This window comes from Cupressus sempervirens, chromosome 4, assembly GCF_028749045.1.
Source record: "Cupressus sempervirens isolate cs-2001-9-10 chromosome 4, ASM2874904v1, whole genome shotgun sequence".
Lineage (NCBI taxonomy): Eukaryota > Viridiplantae > Streptophyta > Pinopsida > Cupressales > Cupressaceae > Cupressus > Cupressus sempervirens.
In genome coordinates this window covers 630,046,212-630,068,441 of record NC_143121.1, presented here as the reverse complement: position 1 = coordinate 630,068,441, position 22,230 = coordinate 630,046,212, and the positions used below count along the sequence as shown (strand labels likewise).

General features: G+C 36.7%; 1 protein-coding gene across 2 annotated transcripts in view; it reads left to right on the top strand.

Annotated features, from left to right (window-relative positions):
• LOC149562804 (Transducin/WD40 repeat-like superfamily protein) overlaps positions 1–22,230 on the top strand; it is a 293,154-nt gene that overhangs the window by 36,481 nt on the left and 234,443 nt on the right. For both annotated transcript variants that reach the window (XM_089826267.1, XM_089826268.1), the window contains exon 3: positions 3,713–3,780. In XM_089826267.1, coding sequence (XP_089682393.1) covers positions 3,713–3,780 — 68 coding nt within the window. The remainder of the gene's footprint in view (positions 1–3,712; positions 3,781–22,230) is intronic.

The following is a 22,230-nucleotide window of genomic DNA, read 5'->3' as shown; positions in this document are numbered from 1 at the left end:
CCCATATACTGAAAAAAGACTAAGTCTTCCTTAACATTATCTGGGAATAAGTTCTATTCAACATGCATGTCCATAACATCCTCTGGAATAACTACTGCTGCTCCAGTGTTTCCCACTTCTACTTCATCGTTATTCTCACTAAATATATGCATTAGGGGCCTATCCGTTGTCTGTGTAGGTGCTTTAATTCCTCATGGTGATCTAGCTGCACTACCACCTTGACTATGATGACTTTGAGGACTTCTTGGCCTTGTATTTAACTGATATATCGCCTCTATAAGCTGCTGTAATCTGTCAGCAACATGTTTTTGCCATTCTATGAGGTAAACCTTGCTTCTCTGTGTGCTTCATCTGCTATGCTTGCAGCCATTTTTGCATTCGATTCAACTCCCACAATATCTGAAACTGTCCTTCCTTTTGGTATTATTGGAGGTCTCCAAATCCTACGTGGCTCCCTGTTATACTGCTGCGAGGTAGCAGGTTCGCTGCTCTGATACCACTGTAAGATTCCTTAATGGGTTTTAAAACTGAAATTAAAACTAGGTCTATAGCCAAATCCAACCTGTGTATGTGTTAAAATTTGAAATTTGGTATTTAAATCTTGAAAATAAGTGCTTCCTGCAACTTCCTATGACTATAGAATAGTTTGCTGCCCTAACCAAAATGAGAATCGAACTCTTAAACATGATAGACCCAGTCAAAGGAATTAATGCCATAAGATTTCATACATCATGATACTCAGATTTTATCAATCAAATTCAACAATACACATGCAACTGAGACAAATAACCAAAACTAGTGATTCATAATCTGTTACTCATTCTATGGCAGTTTTATATCACAAGAAAATAGACCAAAGGATGGAATCATTAAATATGATTTGCTCCTGGAGTACTCTTGCCAGAATACAAAAGCTTGAGCAATGATGTCAAATAGGATGGCCCAAGTCTTGTAACTACTGTTGCGATTCCATTTCATTCTTGATGGTTTTTCGCAAAACATGCATTCTCTCCAATACTGCCGACAGATGATGACAGAGTTATTTGGCTTAGCTGGTGTGATGCTGGTACGAGTATGTTTGTGTTCACTAGAGCACTACAACAATGGTTGTGATTCTTGTCGGGTAACAATATGACAACCCAATGGCACTATTTTCACACAAACCATGCCTACTCTCCCTTCTGATGAAGTTATATCTAGCTGCGATGCCATAAAGAACTTGTTCAAACCTCCTTCAATTTGTTGTGGGCATTCATGATGTTGGATATGAGAGTGAAGGCTCTGTAATGTCCCCAATTTAGTATGTTCCAGGAGCCAGGGTTGGTCAGCTTATCATTGCAACCCTCGTGAGTCAACAGTAGGATTTGAGGGTCTCAGTTGTAGACTTCCTATTTATAGCAAGTCTAATTTTGGCCAGTTGTTATTTTGGTAGTGCAGAGCCGACACAATGGTGGTTGTCATTTATTCAGTCTTTTGCACAGGATGGAGTCATATTTATTGCATTAGTTATTCATGGCTTTATAATTATTAATGCACTTTATCTTATTATATGTTATAAAATGATGGTTTGAAGTTGAAGCCTCTCTAGTGAAAGGTGTAATGCTGAAGCTAAGTTGTACAATGATATTATAAATATGGCTTTTATTTTGAGGATTGGTATCCATTTGAATGTTATTTGCTTTTGATAGCTTGCTGAGGGTTTTGGCTGAGAGTCTCGGAAGATTGTTTAAGTTGGAGTTGCTCAACATTTTGTTGCTGGGGTAAAACAAATTGTCTAGATCTATCTCCTCTGCATTCACTGTAATTGAAAAGGTCAAATTTTGCAAGCAAGTTGCCTGTTGAGGTTCGCTTTGTGAGAAATTGATGGATTGTATGAAGAATTGCATGTTCTGGCATTTGCTGGCATAGGAGTTCGATCTGTTTTAAGTAGCTTCTGTCTCATTATAAGGAAGTGTTTCATATTCCCAGGGCTGCACAAAACCTCTAGAGGCCTGCATTTTGTTTTAGGAGCCCTGTGATCATGCTAAGGAGGACTGCGATCAAATTTGGGAGTCCAACATTTGATGTTTGAAGGCCAGATTGACTGCATTGGCAAACACATACAACTCTGGAAGCTGCAATCTTTTTCAGAAGCTGCGATCTTTTTTTGAGGCTGCAATTGACTATCGTGGGTGCTGGAGAGAATTGGTGGAGGCTTTCTGTAGCTGCACGTGGAGTCTGGGCAGATTTTTAGCACCAATGAGCTTCAATACTACATATCGAACAGGTTTCATGTATATAAGTTTCGAATTCAAGAAATTCATTTCAGTTGTTGCCATTTATTTCATCAATCAAATTTGTATAAGTAGTAGTTGTTATTGTTATTTCTTGGCATTGCATACATTGCACGTATTTTAAAATAAAATAAAAATCATATATATTAAAAAATACATAAAAACAAGAAAACTCACAAAAATCAAAATAGTATTCCGGCTTTCCAGCAGCATTGGCTGTTGAGACAGTTCAGGGTCTTTACAGGCTCTGAATAGGTGCGAATAACTTCCAGTCATTTTTGCTCAATACGTCAAAACCAATGCTTAATCCTGATATGTATTCACTCCAATCGATTGGGGCTACATCCAATCTGCTTCTCAGATGTCTCCAAGAAAGAATTCTGTCACAAGGACAATGTCATGAGTTCTTTGAAAATCTCTGCATATCCTCTCTACCGATTTTCCCCCACTTAAAACACCTGATGGCCATGCGAGGAGCGTCACCAAGCAGAGGATGATGTTACATGGAAATAACAACAATCAATGACAATGCCAATGCTGTCATTATTTTCAACCAAAGTCATTTGAAAAATCCAACAGGGCAAACAAGTTCGGCATGGCACCAATTAGGATGCATGCCCTTAATATCACTTACCACCTTCAGATAATACTGTCGACTGAATATTGAGTACGTAATGTGAAAATTTACTAAATAATGGAATGTACCTTTAACCAATGAAAATAATAATATCCATATTATGACTCCAACATTCCACTTATTGAAAACCCTTTAGCCTATCGGGATGCAAAAGGATATAGGCTAAGTATTGGCATTGAATGTTACTCAATGGGGAGGGACCTGACAGAACCACTTGGGTGAATCTTCACTCCAACAAATCTTATGAGTGGTTCTTGACCACATTTAACTCCAAGATAAATTGCCCATATAGCCTAAACTAGGGAATGGTGGATTGGACAGCAGTTACATTTCTTGCGCAAACTCTATTGGCTTTTGATACTCGTCGAATGGTTTTCTCCTTGTTTGTTCTTTATGAGTAGGACTTTCTTTTAATCGGGTTATCTTATTTGAAGGAAATTCTTACAAATGCAAGAACTTCCCTTAATTAAAATTAGAATAATTTGAAGGTAATTTAGTTTGTATCACTAACGCAGCCAGTTTTGTCTCTGCTAGTGTGTTAATTCAGATGTTAATTCATAGGAAGTGTGTTCATTGGGCTTAAGTTTTATGATGTTTTCTATTGCTGACACATGACAGCAGGATAACAAAAACAGATTATTCTGCTTAACTGAATGTATATAAACACGACTTTTCTAATATAATATGATTCTGTTTAAATAAATTTTAGAAAGACAAGGAAAGTGTTAGTTACTTTAGATTGTTAGAATCATGAGTTCCCATGGTATTTCAGGGCTGCATAAAAATATATTTTGTTTTGCAGTTAAATTTATCACCCAAGCATGTATCAGACTTGAGTATTCTACCTGACAGAGGAAGCCGACGTGGAAGGTAACAATTCAGTATTTATTTTGTGATTCATATTGTAGTATTTGTCTGTTGTGTCACACTGATTTCAACAAGTTAGATGCATCAAACTTTTAAATTTGGAGCATATATTATATTACTTTTAAGCAATAGCAAGTACTGGTAAGTATAACATTCCGATACATAAAGCTGAGGTATTAAAGATTGTCCTGATGCACATTACCTTTAAATCCAAACACATAGATAGATGTAATATAGACATATCTATATATAGACACATGCCCATATACATATACATGCACATTTATATGGGATATATTCTCAAGTCTTTAAACATGACAGATTTGTAAGACTCACAGCAAAGCCTTTAATCACGGACTCTCTCAGCATGAACTGTCATGGAATCACTCAACATGATATCCAACTCCCATCACTGAGTCTCTCAATGTGATGACATCATGAACTCTCTCAACATGATGTTCACTATCGCATAGTGAAAGAGTTATCATAGTTGATCTTACAATCTCATTTATTCACACAAGAATAGAAATAGGCATAAAAAAAGACAAGACTCAGTTAGTTCCATTTAAGTCTCAAATTCTACAAAAACCACAAGCATGAAAAGCATGTATAAGAAAAGAAGGGATACCATAAAGACTCCCTCTAAACCAAGAACAACTTACTCTGAAGCTGAACAACTCCCTCTGAATGTCATATCTGAACACAAACAGTGTCTTTAATTCAAGCAACATTCCCAGCTTATGATACTTTTTGCATCTTGCAGCCAAGAAAGATTTATAAAATCTATTTATCATATAGAAATAAATATTAAAAGGAAACACTATTATTAGATATAAAAACTCATGAACAATATAAAAAACTTTCTTTGATTGTCTTATTATTACGATAATAGAGAATCGTCTATTATTAGTTAATGGTAATCTATTGGTAATCTATTGTAAATACTAGAATGTTTCTAATATGTAGTTAGCTATAGCTTTTTTAGCTTTCTTTTAGCTAAAATAGAATGTTTCTATTCTTTACAATCGTTTCCTAAGGAAACATCGTTTTATTCTTTTGTATATATAGACGTCTTGTCTCTGTTAATAGCAAGCAAGTATATACCAATTACCTTTGTAATATGGTATTAGAGCATGGTTAAAATCTTTTGAAAATAATAATTTCTTAATTGAAATTCAAAGATCATTATTATCGAAATAATTTTTTTCCTCACAGAGTTGCTTCACAATTCCGTTAATTTTTTGGCTAAGGCTTTTTTGGAACAACAAAGTCTGCAAATCGCGAGCTAGGGTTTGAGGAGAAATTCCTCTGCTCGTCCTTAGAAATCATGTTTTTTTGCCCTGGTCTCGTTTTTTCTTTGCTTGCAAATTGGTGGCATTTTTTTGACGTTTTGCTTGCAAACTAGTTGCATTTATCTCTTCTCATAGTGTGATCACAAAGCTTGCGTCCAAGAAGAGCCGTTTGTCACAATTTTTGGTTGCTGTTTGAAATTTTTGGCCTCCATTTGATCAACTACGCACACTTTAGACACCATGTTTGGTATCGTTTTTGCTCTCCAAAGCCGGAAACAACCTCAAATCTGCTGCTTGCTACCACAAATCGACATTTTTTTAGCTTGCAAACTCCATTTTTCTGCAACTTCGATCTTTCATGGCTGCTGACTAGGGTTTTCTTTGAAACCCTAAGTTTTAAGCTCCAAAAAATGTTTTTGATTCCAAATTCTTGGGGGGTTTTTTTGAGAGCTCAACTGGGTTGTTGTCAGTTTTTTTGGGTGTATCGATTTTTGAGCCAGTGGATCCAAATGCTGAGAACATTTTCTTTCTGGGTTTTTTGAGCTCTCTTCTAGGTCATCCTTCAATTTTTTGGGTCTTTTGTTTTTTCCTCGAAGAGTGTGCCTTCACAGATTCTCATGTCATTTCATTGAAAAATGTGCCATGGCATCTCTGAAAAACATTCTGCTTGAGCACAACTCAAAATTGAATGGTCGAAATTATGGCACTTGGAAGCAACAGATCATAACAATTTTTGAATATCGGAATACCGATCAAATTGTTTTGGGTGTTACGAAGTGTCCGACTGCTCCTGGTAATGATCAAGATACTTGGGATCTGAATACTCGAGAGGTGGTGATGCTTCTCAAATTATCTGTAACTGATGATCAACTCTCTTAGATTCCATCCGGCAAGACAATTGCTGTAATATAGACACATCTCAAAGGTCTTCATGAGACTTCTGACAAAAGTAGTTTGAAGAACACTCTTTTTTCTATTATCATGGATGAGCGAACCTTGCTCCAGACACACCTGAATAGGATTCAGGAAATCCGTGATTAGTTGCTTGCCATCGGTCACAAGATGGAAGAAGAGGATATTGTGTGCTTATCACTCTTTGGAGTTTACCAAAGTCCTATGAGCATTTTATCGAGACTCTTAACATCATGTCTTCTGGTGTTGATATGAAGTTCATTGATCTCTGCACACTTCTGCTTTAGCAAGATTGGTGAAAAAAATAGTTCGGTAGCATTTCTAGCTCCACCTCCATAGAGCAAGCCTTTGTTGCTGAATCCTTTCAGAAGGATAAAGGCAAGCTTCAACAACAGTCTCAGTAGAAGTCTTTTGCTCTAGCATCAGATGGCGCCTGGAAGAACATTCAATGCAACTATTGCCACAAGTTTGGGCATATGAAGGTTGAATGTTGGAAATGCCTAGCTGCACAATCTAACCAATTAGGTTCGCAGCCCAAAGTGAGCAGTGTAGAGCACACTTAACAGACAAAATCTACCTTTTACGCCTTCATGGCTAAAAGACCTACAACTCATGTGAAGTGATCTGCCTGGTACATATGATTCAGGTGTCTCTCATTATTTCACTTACCGCAAAGATTGGTTTACTGACTTGCATCCTTATTCAGATTCTGTTATTCTTGGTGGCGTAGAAGAGTACACCATTGCTAGCAAAGGCAACATTCAGATTCAGTTTGTTGGGAGGAATCTCATTTTCTTCGATGGGTGCTATGTTCCAGGGATTGAACTAAATCTACTCTCAGTAAGTCAATTACTATGATATTCTCCACACTTTGATGTCACCTTCAGTTCACATCAGTGTACCATCATTGATCAGGCGACTCACTCTATTGTTGTAGTGGGTCTTGAGGATCATTGCCTTTTCCGACTTACTGATTCTAGTGATTCTCGGGACTTAGTTATGGCTGCTTAGCAATCTTCTGTTAGCACACTTTGGCATCAACGATATGGGCACTTAAATGTGCATTATCTCTCACAGCTTGCTCGAGATAAGCTTGTCATTGGATTGCCAGAGATTCAGACTCAACAACTTGGAGTTTGTGATGCATGCCAGGCTGGGAAGCAACATCGTACACTTTTCACAAGTGACGATTCATGGTGAGCTTCTTAGGTACTTTAGCTTGTTGATGTTGATATCTTCGGTCCTATGGCCACACCTTCTATTCTTGGGTCTAGGTATTTTTTGTTGTTTGTTGATGATTTCAGTAGAAAAATGTGGGCATATTTCCTTAAAAATAAATCAAATGCATTTTTGTATTTCAAAAGTTTAAACCTTTAGTCGAGAAAGAGTCTAGGAAATCTATTATTACTCTTAGATTAGACAATGGGGGGGAATTTTGTTCCAATGATTTTTCTAGCGTCTTGGATACTCATGGCATCAAACACCAGTTAACAACACCCCACACACCACAACAGAACAATGTAGTTGAATGTTGGAAAAAAACAATCTTTGAGATGGCTTGATCCATGGTCGAACATAAACATGTTCCGAAGAAGTTTTTGGCAGAAGCAGTCAACACTGTAGTTTATATTTTGAACTGTTCACCCACAGTGATGGTCAAAGGTACAACTCCAGAAGATGCCTCATCAGGTCGCAAGCCCAGAATCAGTCACTTGAAAGTTTTTGGCTCTCTTGCTTTTGTTTGGATCCCTGGTGCGTCATGCACCAAGAGTCAAAAACTCATGCTTGCTGGATACAGTAGTCTTCACAAAGCCTACCGCCTGATCGATGTTGAGACATCTCGTCTTATCTACAGTTGTGATGTAGTCTTTGATGAGCAGCGAGGACCATTCATGCCTGTTTCTTCTATTCCTGATCCAGCAGACCAGCCTCTGAAGGCTAATGATTTGGGAGTTAGGCTTCCATTAGGTCCACCTAATGGGAGGCCTCCAGTAGCTCCTGCTTCTCCAGTTATACCAGTGATCCTTGTATAGACACCTCCAACTTCTCTTGTAGGATCACGCCGATTTGTAGATGCTTCACCTGAGTTTGATCCAGATTCTTTGATGAGGAATTTGATCACCAAGCATCTCTTAATACTAATGTTGATCGTTCTTCTCTCGAGCCTAAGTGGTGGGCTAAGACACTTGCTGATCTTCATGATGATGAGCTCATTGATGGGAGAACTGCTCAGAAAAAGAGAAAACCTACAGACTGCTAACTTTTTTGAGATGGTCAATATTAATAGTATGTTTGAACCCCAAACATACTCCGAGGCTAAAGGAATTCTAGAGTTGGAACAAGCCATGACATCTGAACGCTAGAGCCTGCTAAAGAATAACACCTGAGTTCGTTCTGATCTTCCACCAGGGAAGAAATCCATTGGCTGCAAATGGGTTTTCAAAATCAAATACAAATCTGATGATGCTTTGGATAAGTACAAAGCTTGTTTAGTTGCGGAGGGATTTTCTCAACGTTAGGGCATTGATTATGAGGAAACCGTTGCTCCTACTGCAAAGATGAGCACCATCAGATGAAAGATCCCAAAAGAATCCTTCTATTGAATTTCTATAAATTTTAATTTTAATTAAAATAATAGATTTTTCTTGTGGTTTCCTTGTGGTCTTAGAGAATTAGACAAAAGTTACAGAAGGATTTAAATTTTTTTTTTTCCAGATATAAGTAAAAGAATAACTAGCAGCAACAACAAATATGAAATATTCTAGAAACAATGTGCAATGACATAATATTCAATCAACCAGAATAGCTATAAATCGTACCAGGCAAGATATGCAACCAGTATGCTAGCAAAGGTGTTTATAAACAAGGAATGATGACACCGGTTGCAAGAATAGAACAACCACGCATCGAAAGCATAGAGATGGTTAACGTAAGCCAACCAACAAATCACGTGCCAGGTGAAAGACAGCTGTACGACTGCTATAGTCACACCAAGGCAGTAAGAAGATCCCAATGTGCCAAACAAGACCCCCAACGTACAATGCACAAGCACTCCCAAATGCTGAACTTAACAATATTTGTCAATTTCTGAAACAATATTGTAGAATGTTGCAGAAACCATCTATTGAAGTTTGCATCCCCATAGCCAAGCTCTGTGGTTTGCATCCCAGTCCTCTACAATCACTCCTCAAAGCAAAATTGCAAATACCAAGAATGAAGATGTAAAAGATGCTGAAAGAATGAGCCAACATCTTCTTTTGTCTCCCTTTCAAAGCCAATCGAACCCTAAAGGGAGAAAATGTCTTTCCCTTTATTATAAAATGACATCTTCTCAATTAAAAGACCTTTATGTATAGGAAAAACACCCATTTCCTCAAATAACATAACTCTAGGTGCCCGAAGGTCTCCAAATGATGAAAATAAGTTATAATAATTCAAGACCTTTCCAACAGGCTATAACACATAGACTTGTCTAACTAGATGACGCCAAAATCCGCTTATTAGTGCAATTAGCTATATAAATAGCTTTATTTTAAATTATTTAAACGCAAACTTGGTAAATATAAAAAATATTTCCTTTTATTTAACTGGAAAGCCAAACCAACCAAATAACTAGTGAACTGGTCCCATCACCTACTTGTAACTGATGTCGAGCAATATGGGCCAACTGGCAATCCCATCCCTAAAAACTAGGGATGCTACTAGAAACAAGGGAATATACCTTGTCACCCTGAAACTGAAACTGTATACTGGTCCCAAGGAGCCTCAAATCTGATCATTACCACAACCTCCTAAATTTTAGGAGAATCCCTAAAATTAAGGAATTGCCCCGACTCGCTCTCAAACTATCTGTAGAACCAACTCTAGTCACTGAGTATCCAGTATGAGTTTGTATCCACCATTGCTAGGCTACAAGACTCCAATAATAGGCCAACTCTCATGATTCTGCTAGTTATACTAGAGAGGGGACATGACATTAGATTAGTCCTACCCATGGCAACACAGTTTGGGTGGAAGGTACATTAGATGGACGTCAAGATTGCTTTCCTAAATGGTGATCTCCATGAAGAGGTCTACATGACATAGCCTCTTGGTTTCAAGGTTGCTGGTAAAGACCATTAGGTGCTCAGATTGCTAAAAGCTCTTTATTGGTTGAAGCAGGCCCCTCAGGCATGGTACATAAAAATTGATAAGTACCTCAGTGATCAAGGCTTCAAGAGGAGTTCTTCAGATTCAAATTTGTACATCAAGACTACTGACAGTGACATCATCCTTCTGGTTATTTATGTGGATGATTTGATCATCACGGGCAGTTTGACATCTTTGATTTAGGGAATCAAATAGAGTTTATGCCAGTCTTTTGATATGACTGACCTTGGGCTCATGCATTATTGCTTAGGTGTTGAGGTTTGGCAACAGTCTTCTATAATAGGCATCTGATTTATCTAATCCATAAGATCGGTCTTGCATTTGATCCTGGGAATTATAGGACTATTATAATCGGGCACACATTTGCCAAACTATATGCTACAACACTCGATGCTATGTTATCTAGAGAGCTTGATAGGAAAGGTTGTAGAGCTAGAGGACATGCTGATTTTTGGGCTGATTACTAGACACAGATTGGAGAAAGTTTACCGCTACTTTGTTGATTTTCACAAGGCTTTTGATTCTCTTCCTAGGATGGCTTTATTTTAGAGGCTTCAAGAGATTGAGATTTTAGAGACGTTACTAACGACTATCATGAGACTATATGAAACTGTTGTGGGTAGATTCAGGACTTTTGATGGTTTCTCAGTCCCAATTCATAGCACCATTGGGGTTACACAAGGCAGTCGTCTCTCTCCCACTCTGTTTGGTTTGTATATTGATGAGCTGAGGACTTCCTTTTGAAGTCTTTGCTCCCAGGCAATGGTTGCTACTTACACCAGGTCTTGATATCCATTTTTTTTTCGTGGATGATGTGGTTCTTGCTTCTTCTCTAGAGAGTTTACAGAGGCTTCTGGATGGTTTGGCTTCCTTTTGTGTTCAGTGACAACTAACGGTAAACCTTGGTAAGGCTCTTGTTATGATCTTTTAATGCTTAAAGACTTTTCATCTTCATTTCTTTTTTCAGAGACATGAGATTGAGATCACTTCTTATATGTATTTGGGAGTTAAGTCTTCTGGGCTTCGCTTTAGTATCAGACCAGCGATCTAGTCCAGAGTTTGTAAGGGTATGGGTTCTCTTGCTATGCTTGAGAAACAGTGTTTCAGACACCATTTCTAGGATACCTCGTCCAAGTGATCCCTTTTGGACTCCCTTGTTCAACCGACTGTTCTTTATGGCTTTGTGGTTTGGGGGCCTTCTCTCCTTAGTTCTGACTAGGCCTCGATTGAGCGGGATCAGATATTGCTTTTAGGGCGCATCATTAGATGTCATAGATTCACTCCTCACAGTATTATTCTCGCCAAATTTGGTGCTCATCCCTTCAGTCTTGCGGCTATATTTGATCTGATTTGGTTCCTTCATCATTTGCATGATTTTGAGGATTCGGTTAGTGGCCGTGATAGATATTCCTACTTGGCTTATTGTTCTTCTATTGCCATTGCACGTTCCGATACTGACTTTCGTGTTCATTGCTGGTATGCACAGGCATCTTCTCTGTTGAGCTCGATTGAGATTCATATTGATCTTCTCCTTCCTTATCAGTTTTCATTGAATGCCCATGCTCATCTCCTCCCCTCTAGACAAGAGTTAAATGACCATGTCAGACTTGATATTTACAGATAGTATATTATTACTACCTGGACTAACCCACATGGTGGCTTACGTTCGAGGATGGCCTTTTATGCAAAACACGTTCTGGAGATTAGTGATGGGATTATTGTCCATTCTAGTTACCTTTCTTGACGATTGAGTCATGCCCTTCGTATCTCTTTGGGGTCTTTCAGAGTTGGTTCTCACCATCTTCATGCTTAGAGACACCATCATATTGACAGAGGAGAACGGATTTGTAAGTCGTGTACTTTAGCTAAGGTTGAGACGAAGACTCACTTTATTTTTCAATGCACTATCTTTCATGAGATCAGAGGGAGATTTTATTGCCTATTTTGGTACTGCTTTTCTCTTTCAACTTTCTTTAGTTATTGTGATCAGCGGTGTCTAGCGGCAGGGCTTTATCTTCAGGAGGCCACTCTGCCCCATGATGGTACTCTATAGTCACTATTTCCTCACCGACATAGTTCCGATCAGCCTATTGTTGTTTTGCATTTTGTCACCACAAAATGCAGATAACAACACAAAACTTTTTCAAGCTAGTTTCGCATTTCTCTAAGCTTGACTTTGATATTCAATTGCTTAGTGTTGATCAATCGATTCATTTCAATTCGAATATCAAATTGTTTTATTGAAGGCCTTTGTCAAGTCGTTTTTGTTTTACCTTCTGTCGAGCCTTTGCTTGATTTTTGAACCCTTTACAGTCCGTTGTTTGATTTTGAGTTTTTGTTTGCTTGTTTTTGGTCCTTTGGATTTGCTCATGTTGTGCCCTTCGATTTCCCCTTCGATTCGGTCTAACCTAAAGGTCGATCAGAGTTGTCAGTGAAGAGATATGGTCATTTTAGTGCTTCAAAAGTGGACATTTTAGGTGCAACAACACAAATTAAAAAAAATGATGTTATATTTTCATTTTGATTTTCACTTTTTCAAAAATATAACATTTACTCACTTTTTGTTATGTTTTGAAGTTACTTTTTATTTTAAATTTATCACTTAAAGTGACTATAGTGCACTGTATGTTATAATTTAAAGTTGAGTTACTTTTTAATTTTTCACTTAAAGTGACTATAGAACTATATAGTTACTTTTTAAATTTTTGATTTTTAAATCAAATATTTATATAAATGTCATTTTAACTTAATGTTTATGACTTATATTGATTAATATAATGCATAAATGTTATTTTTGACCCATATTGTTGACATTTTTATAAAAATAAGTGAAATGCATAATTTAAAAGCCTTAAAGTGGACATTTTATGTGCATATGCATGTAAAAAAACTATGAAAAGTGGATACTTTTCATGCTAATGATATAAAAACTCATTTTGAGGACTTTTTTCATGTCATTACATCAAATGCTTGTAAAAGTGGACCTTTTTGATGCAATGTCATGAAAATTTGAGTTTTTATGCTTGTGAGTAAAAAAGGTGAGACATTTTAAAATATATAAGTGACTCCAAAAAGTGAGATTTTAGAGTCTTACACATTTTAAAATATGCAATGAGTCTCAAAAAGTGAGATTATGTCTCAAAACATATTTTAAAACATGCAATGGACTCTAAAAGCTCCTCTTTTGCCTTCCAACATGTTTTAAAATATGTAACGAACATAAAAATGTCCTATTATGTGAAGAAAACATGTTCTTGCTCCAAAAACCTCCTATTTTGATCATAACTTTTGATTTTCTTCATGGATTTGGATGAAATCAGTTGCATTCGAAACGTTTTGGAGAGGTGATCATTTTGCCCTCATCAAAAATCAATTTATTGCACCCAAAAATGTGTTTGAAACTCCCAATCTAGTGCACGAATTTGCATAAAACTCCATAAATCTGTCAAGTTTGATCATGTTTTTGTATGGAATCAAGTCGTTTTACCTCATTAGGTGATTACGTTGCTTGAGGATCATTATTTTGGTGTTAAATCATCAAAACGTTTTACTTGGAAGATCACGTTTTTTGCTTGTTTTGGCAAAAACATCCCAAGAACATGCGATCTTTAAAACGTTGCAAGGGGGAGCTAATTTAGGGCACATTTTGACATTTTGCTAACTAATCTCCTTGTTTGCTGCCCTTCATAATTCGAATTTTGAAGATTTGAAAAGTTCTCACCATTTTAGAAGAAGATTATAAACAAAGAGCATCTTTTCCTTCATTTTTGGCACATATTTTTCATGTAAGTAGACCTCTTCTTTCTTGCATTTTAATTCATGCTTATCTTCGCTAATTTTATACATGAAATTGTTGAATGTATGCCATTTGTAAAAATCTTTGCCTTAGAATGTGCATTTTTCCTTTAAATATGAATTTCTTCTTCATTTTGATGTCTTTGGTTCTTACCCAAGTTTCAAATTCGAATTTCATCTTTGGAATGCTTTGCATCTTGCCATGTTTTGAGTTGTTTTCAAAGGTATGTTGTTTTTCCTTTTTGTTTTGGTTGTGGTTGTTTGCCGGTTTTTCTCCATTTGGAGAAATTGCAAGTTTTTTTTCCAAAAACTTGTTTTTCCTTCATTACATGCGAAAGCATTATCATTTTTGACATTTCATTTCCATGTCATTACATCTCACATCTCATCCGACAAATGCGATTACATGTTTTTCACTTCATTCGCCATCCACACACGCATGTAATCCCATTTTCTGTTTCCATTTTCATCCATCTCATTTTTCACTTCCATTTGCACAACACAATTACACGAAATGCCTTACGTGTAATTGTATCCAAAAGGTCCGATTTTGATTAAAAGTCACATTTTGAAAAGACAAAAAGATGTCATTTTCGCTTTCTATGTACTTTGACTTATTCCTTCTTCCAAAAGTGACCATATAATTCATTATCTCACCTCCATTGCTTCATTTCCATCTTCATATACGCATTCACACTTACATGAATAAATACATGTTTCTATACATGTTTCCACCTCATAACATATCTTACATGTTACCCTTCATTCGCATCCGCATATACATGTAAAATGTACCTTTCATTTGCACTTACATCTCATTTCACATTTCACTTTTCGTTACATATTGCATTTACATATACGCATGTCTCATTCGATAAAGCCTTGAAAACTTTAAGTCACTTGTGAAATCAGCAACTTTCACTTTGCATGCATTCCCATGCGTTTCACCTTCGCACATTTTCATTCCATTCCATTTCATTTCATTTTCCATATCCACAGTTCCATTTCATTTCGTACCAAATTCCGTTCATTCCATTTCACTTTTCATTCCATTGCATATGCATATGCTTTCTCTTCGAAAGTCAATCCTTTTCGAATCTTCAATGTTGCTTCGGTATTCACTTGCATGGAGATTTCTTTTGATGATGTATTTGTGCTTTGGGATTTTTGTGTTGCAGTACGAGCACAAGAAATGTCCTCGCTTTCCAAATCCAAGGGCAAGATGAAATACCAATATGACAAAGAATTGGCACGTGCAGTTTCTTCTTCAGTTACGTCTGTTCTTAATAACGTGCTAGACACCAAGATTGGTCACGTAGATGTAGCTGATTTTCTACAAAGGATTGAAGCTCTGGCTACACATGAGATGAAACGTATTAAAAGAAGCAACATCCATTTGGTTTCTACATTTCCCATGGCAGCCATAGAACCTGATTTTGTCTATGGATGTGCTCGGCGCTTCACTCCAAAAACAAGGAATATTAAAGACGCTAATGGCAAGGTTATCATTAGCCTTGATCCTGAAGTGATTCAACAAATCTTCAAAGTTCCTTGAAAATCAGAATGTGCTGACTTGACCAAAGAATCGTCATTAGCTTGCTGGAATGAACAAAAGGACAGTTATCAAAAGTATGTCAACCTTTACTGGTTAGACAAGAAGAGAAATAATTTTTCCAGGTGGCCAAAGACGCTTCATCGGTCAAATTTTAAACAAGAATACAAGGATCTTATCATCTTTCTCAACAGAATTTGTGGTCTTAAGGATTCTTTCGATTATGAGCCATGGATGTACAAATTTATGTTTCAAATCATAGAGAACAATGAACACATCTTTTGGGGAGAGCTTATTAGTATTGCGATCTGTCAACAGATATGCAATGTAGGACCATCAATACCTTTTTACATGAATTCATATCTGGTTTACATTGCAGCTGCTATGGGGTCTTTTTCAGGTCTTTCCACCAAAGGTGATCGTCTTCAAGTACCTGTTTGGGAGTACTATTACCAAATCACTTTGGCTAATAATAAATACCATTACAGAAGAGTCCAAGATGCCTTCTTTTTACATTACAGGTGTTTGTTCGACAAACAATTATGTATCAAAAGAGCATTTGATATAGCATGGGAAAAGGTAAACCAGTACGGCTGCATTTTTTTCCAATTTCCTACTTTCACATACTTGAGAGTTGGATATTTCGAAGGAGAGCCGTATACCTTACCTAGGTATGCTACAGATCGAATCATTCTAATGGAGTTAGCCAGGCAACTCATGGCTATGCAGAATGATCAGCATGCGTCACATAGGCCCAGATTTGGCATCACATTAGCTAGACCTTTAACTATTGGCAATTATTCAATTGTTTCTGTGCCTAAAGCGAAGAATATGGAAGTAAAGTTGCAATTGATTACATTGAAGAGGTTCAAGGTTAGATTTGATTTTGATTATCGAGAGATGAACTCTCAGATAAAGAGGGCCTATACTCATGTTCATCACATTGCAGATATTTGGATTGACATGAGAACAGAGCTTGATATTATGAAGATGGATTATTGCAGGTTAACCTTGCAACAAATAATCGATCTTAATATGTTGGAAATTCCTCCAGATTTTCAAGCTGAAGATGATGGCGACATTCTTGATCCAGAATTCCATCAAGCCGGTTTTGATAAAATATGCCCTTTTCCTATTCAATGGCAACAAAAAGAAGGTACATCTATTATGGATAGGTTTCAATCCATTTTTGCAAACACTAACAAGTGGTTGAAAAATAAAGGCCTAAAAAGAGTAAATCCTAAAATGGGTTTGGATTGTGGAAGCTTTGGTCCCCCTGGCAGGAAGTCACAATTGGAAATTACAGGGAAAGATGGGGCTTCATCTTCAAATGTCAAGAATACTTTCAAATTCAAATTAAAGGGCGGAAAAGGAACTAAATCATCTCAAGTTCTTGAACCAATTCAAGAATCAGTGACAGAATCAGAAGAAGAATTGGAAATAGAATCCGAGAAAGAAGATTCAGATGAAGAAGAAGAAATTAGAATCATATCTCCTCCCAGGCCTGCACGAGCTTGCATGTCTTCTCTACATGAAGAGCCCTTTTTGCATGAGGTTGATGATAATGTAGATTCATTTTCTGCTGTTTTCACTCACTCCATTCCAATCTCTGAAGTTAACACCATGGCTCTTTCGATTTCATCTGTTGCTCCTTGTGTTCCTGCACATGATCATTTTGAACACTTAGCAAATGTGTTTGAAGATTTTCCAACTCTTACTAGTGGTCAAGTTTCCCAACTTGATACATCTCTGACAGAATTTGAACTTTTCATGACAGAATCTTCACAACATGTTCCTATGCCTACAACAGTGCAAACTGAATCCTATTCAGTCACTACAGATATACAATCTGGATAAATGCAAATGGTCTCCACTGTGCCTGTTTCTACAGATGAAAGTTTCAGCCTACCTGCATGGTTGAGTAGAATAACAACAAAGAGAAGGAAGGTGGTTGTTCCTCCTGAAAATCTCCTTGTGAAGAAGACTAAATCCAAATCTCTAAAGGACAAGATTGTTTCTAAAATTTTGGTTGATTCTGACAAAACCAAGTATGTTGAGGTTGTTGAGCCCTTAGTAGATAAACTTGTTGAAGAACTCACTAGCTTTGATTATAAGTTTATTAAGATTGAAGTTGAAAAGCAATCTCATTTGAGTTCTTTACAAGATGCTCATGACGCATTGGCAAATGTATCAAAAAGCAGTCATGAGCTTTGGGAAAAGAAGAATCAGTTTAAACAAGAAATAGCTCGTTTGAATGAGGTCATCCAGAAGCAATCTTCTCAAAATGTTGTTGTTCCATCACAAACATCTAAAGAGAGAAGGTTGATTGAAGTTGCTAATTCCTGGATACAGGAAATCATTGCTGAAGGAGTTCGAGCTATCACAGAAACACTTGTAGTTCTAAGGCGTGTTAAAGAGATGAACAGAATGGAACTAAGCTTAGTTTCTTCTCTGACTCAAGAGGCAGATAACCTGAAGGAAATCCTTGACGATTGGGATGAAATGATTAAGTTTGATCTGAATGCTATGGTCTCATTTGACGTTCTTCCGTCATGTGAAATGTTTTTCAGATTTCAAGGACTCATTGGTTACAAGGAAGAGACCTTAAGAAAGTTGATCACAAAATTGCAAGTGGCTCTTGAAGATTGTCAAGTAGTTGAAACAAGCCTTACTAGTGATTTGGAGCAATTGGGATGCCGTGTTACTGATAATCTTGGTAATCTTTTGGCAACAGAAAGAGTGAATTCAGAATATACAGTTAGGATCAATGTTGATGTAGATTCCGAAGATTTTGTTTCGCACACAATGAACAAGTTCGTTTTGTACAAATCCTTGACAAAACACTTGTTAGATAATACAACAACAAATTCCAAAGTTGTGCAATCAGCACATGAAAATGCAGTGAGAATCGAAGCCATATGAAAGACTATGGAAATTGCTGATCTTCCTACAGTGCATGTCGTCATTGTGAAATTCAAGGCATTAAGAAGCAATCTTTAAGATTGTTGTGTAATTTCTATTTCATAGTTGTTTAGAATGCATTACAAGAAATAGTGTAATTGCATGTATGCAAAAGATGTAATGTGAGTTGCATGTCTAGTATCATGTAACCCTTTAGTTTCTGTAGTTAGACATGTTCAAAGTTGGTTGAGTTGCTCCCACTTTTTCCTCCGCTTTTTTCTCAACTTCTTTGCCTATATAAAGGAGTGCCACCCTTATTGTAAAGTCATCATTATCTTTATGCAAGAGAGCTCTAGAGAAATTGTGCCAGCAGAACTTTGTTTCTGTAACACTATTTTGAGAGAAAGTGAATACAAATGAGCATTTGAGACTTAACTTTGATTAAGTGAAATTGTTGCTTGTATGGATTGTAAGCTTTGTCTATAATTCATTCAAGTTATTTTTGATTCGTACTATCTTTTGTTATTGATATTGTATCTTGTGATTGATAGAAAAGAGTTAAGAAACAATTGAAGCCCGAGCTTTGACCAGGAGCAATTGTGAAAATCCATAGCTAGAAGCTTTGTCTATAGCTTGTATTTTCATCTTGATTCACAAAATGGTTAGATTGTTCTTACTTTTAGGAGTCTTTGTTCCCTAATTGTAGAGATTTTATCATATAGAAGTACAACATGACTTAGAGCCAAATTGGTACGTTTTGGCTAGCCTTTGAGTTAGTTAAAATTTATTTGTATCACTGTTTCCAGCTTGTGATAGAAGTGTAATTAGAGATTCACCTTGGCCATTATTCGCCTCACGAATAAGTGGATCCTTTCTTGAAAGTTAAGAAGAAAGGATAATAGTCACACCTTGTTATAAATCTCTCAATTTCTTGCTTACCTTGAGTTGCTTCAAGGAACGGTGAGAAGGGAGAGCCTTCCCTCTAAGGTAGGAGAGACTCTGTCTCAAATGCTGTGGCTGGTCACCCTATTTTGCGATTGAATTTTCACCCAAAATTGTTGGTTGCAAAATATCCACCCAACACCTATCACTGCTTTTTTTGTACCCTTATCTCCTTTACGAGGTGTGAAAAGGCTGGCTTGTTCTACCAGTTTTGTTGGTCATTCCAGATCTGTTATGTCTCACAGTGTTTTCTTATGCTAGCAGCACTCACTAGTTGACAGAGATAGTTCAGTGCTCCTGTCCATTCATAGTCTTATCCGTCTGTGACTGATTTCTTTTTGCCAAGGAAGGACTCATACTATTTTCCTTGTCCTCTCTCTTCTTGTTTCTTGTTATTTTTCTGTTGTTCGCTTTTCTCGGACATTGTTTGGTGATCTTGCTATTGTCAGCTGTCTGTTTGTAAACTCTTTGTCCTATAGACCTCTTGTGGTCTTTTGTTGAACACTAATAATTTTATCTTATCTAATCTTATCTTATTTGTTATATTCATCTCTCAGTCTAAATATGCCAAGGCTTTGTTAGACAAATTCCGTATATAGGATTGCAAGCCTTCATATACATCTATGGAGAAAGGCCTGAAGTTATCCGCAAAGTCTATTTCTCCTTCTGTTGATGGTACTACATACATGTAACTAGTAGGAAGCCTCATTTACCGCTTTGCTATTAGGCTTGACATTAATTTCATAGTCAACTACATCTCACACTTTATGACGACTCTTAAGGCTGATCATCGGATGGCAACAAAGCGTGTGCTTCATCATGTGAAGGGCACTTTAGAGTATGGACTTCTTTACTCTCAAAGTTCTAATCCTAGACTCAATGGGTTCATAGATTCAGATTGGGCAGGGTCTGTTGACGATAAAACGTCAATTTTTGGATATGTGTTCAGTTTGGGATCCGGTGTAGTCACATGGACCAGTAAGAAGCAGTAGGCAGTTTCTCTCTCCTCTGCAGAGGGACTGGTATGGCAGGATGTGACACTATTTGGCTTCATTGGATGCTTGGGGATATGCAGATGTCACCAGTAGGACAAACTACTTTGTTTGTTGATAATGAAGGCATTATCAAGTTAGCCCAAAATCCAGTCTTCCACGAACGAACCAAGCATGTGGATGTTCACTGTCACTACATACAACAGTTGGTTGAAGACGAGACAATAGATTTGTAGTATGTTCCTACCTCTTGGTCCTGATAAGTTTGTCAAATTCAGAGGACAACTTGGTGTTGTAGATAGATTAACCTATTAAGGGAGGGTATTACGATAATAGGTAATCGTCTATTATTATTTAATTGTAATTTATTTGTAATCTATTGTAAATATTAGAATGTTTCTAATATTTAGTTAGCTTTAGTTAGTTGTAGCTTTTTTAGCATTCTTTCAGCTAGAATGGGATCTTTCTGTTTTTTACAATTGTTTCCTAAGGAAACATTGTCTCGGTCTCTGTTAATAGCAAACAAGTATTTAACAACTACCTTCATAATACTTATTAGATTTGAATTTTATATCTTTCCTCCCATTTGTTGAAACTTTTACTTCACCTCTTTGAAGTCTAGCATTCCTGTGAAATTCAATTGCTATCAGCAACCTCCAGAATTTTATTAGCGACAACCTTTCACCTTCTGGTACACACTTTTCCCAGAAGACTACTTTTTAGAATTCTGTAGCAGACATATGAAACTTCTTTGTTAGGGATAAATTGTTAGATTTGATAATAACTCTCTTACATAACCTTTATCCTCAACATAAAACAATGTACAAAAATTGCCGCACAGAGATCAAAAGTGTTCAAACTGATCTCATTGAACTATCGGACACCAAAAGACTATGAATTGTTCCCAGCAACAGTTTACGAATAGTGTCATTTCTTGATAGATAAACAAGCCTCTCGAAGAAAATGATCAAATAACACTCGAGTTCATGATACCTAGTCATTAATAATCATAACACATTGTAATAGAGGAATGACTGATGAAGAGTGCATCTAAACAAATTTTGGGTGACATGTTGCCATCAAAGGAAGGAAATAGATGCTGATTGAACCAACTGGAAGTCCACTACCCACATTGCTTTTCATATGCCAACTCATACTAGAAATCAAGAAATGACAATAAAATTAAAATCAAATAGTCTTTGTCAGCAAAGATTCACTCTAAAGTAGGATTTCTTTCTCCAGAAAAGACGTTTGCATGGGCTTGCTAGAGAAACAAAAAAAATTGTCAACTTTTTTTCTCATACGACCCACCCCAAGAATCACTCAAACGGTGAGAACCTTTCAACGGGCCAAGAAAAAGAGTCATCCCGCGCGCCTTCAGATTTCAAGCATGAGGGGAGAGTTGAGTTGTCAATGATTGAATAATTTAATCCTGAGGGCTATCCAAAGACGAATCCCGCATGGGCATCAACGGATATAGATCCACACTGTGTGTTGAGTCATCACATCAGAGCCAATAGAGAAAATGCAGTAGATAATAAGATATTTCCTTACATGCTTTAAGGCTTCTGAAACTCCCGTGAATTTGCATCCAACCTAGGTGTAACTATAGTCTTCTCCAACTAAGGCCTATGTTTAGTTCCTTCTATTTTTATCTATTCATCGTACCATTCGTTGGTAGATGTCAGGGAGTAGTTTGCTTGGTTTATTTTTTAATTTGGTGTTTTTAATATATTTGTATATAATATTTGGTTGACAAATAATATACAGTATTTATATAGTTGCTGTATTCAGTGCATATTATAATATTTTTTAAAGTTATAATATAATATTTAATTAAATCATAATTTAATTACTTTTGTATTATATTATTCTTTATTTTATTATTATAATACTACTATAGTGATATTATATTTAC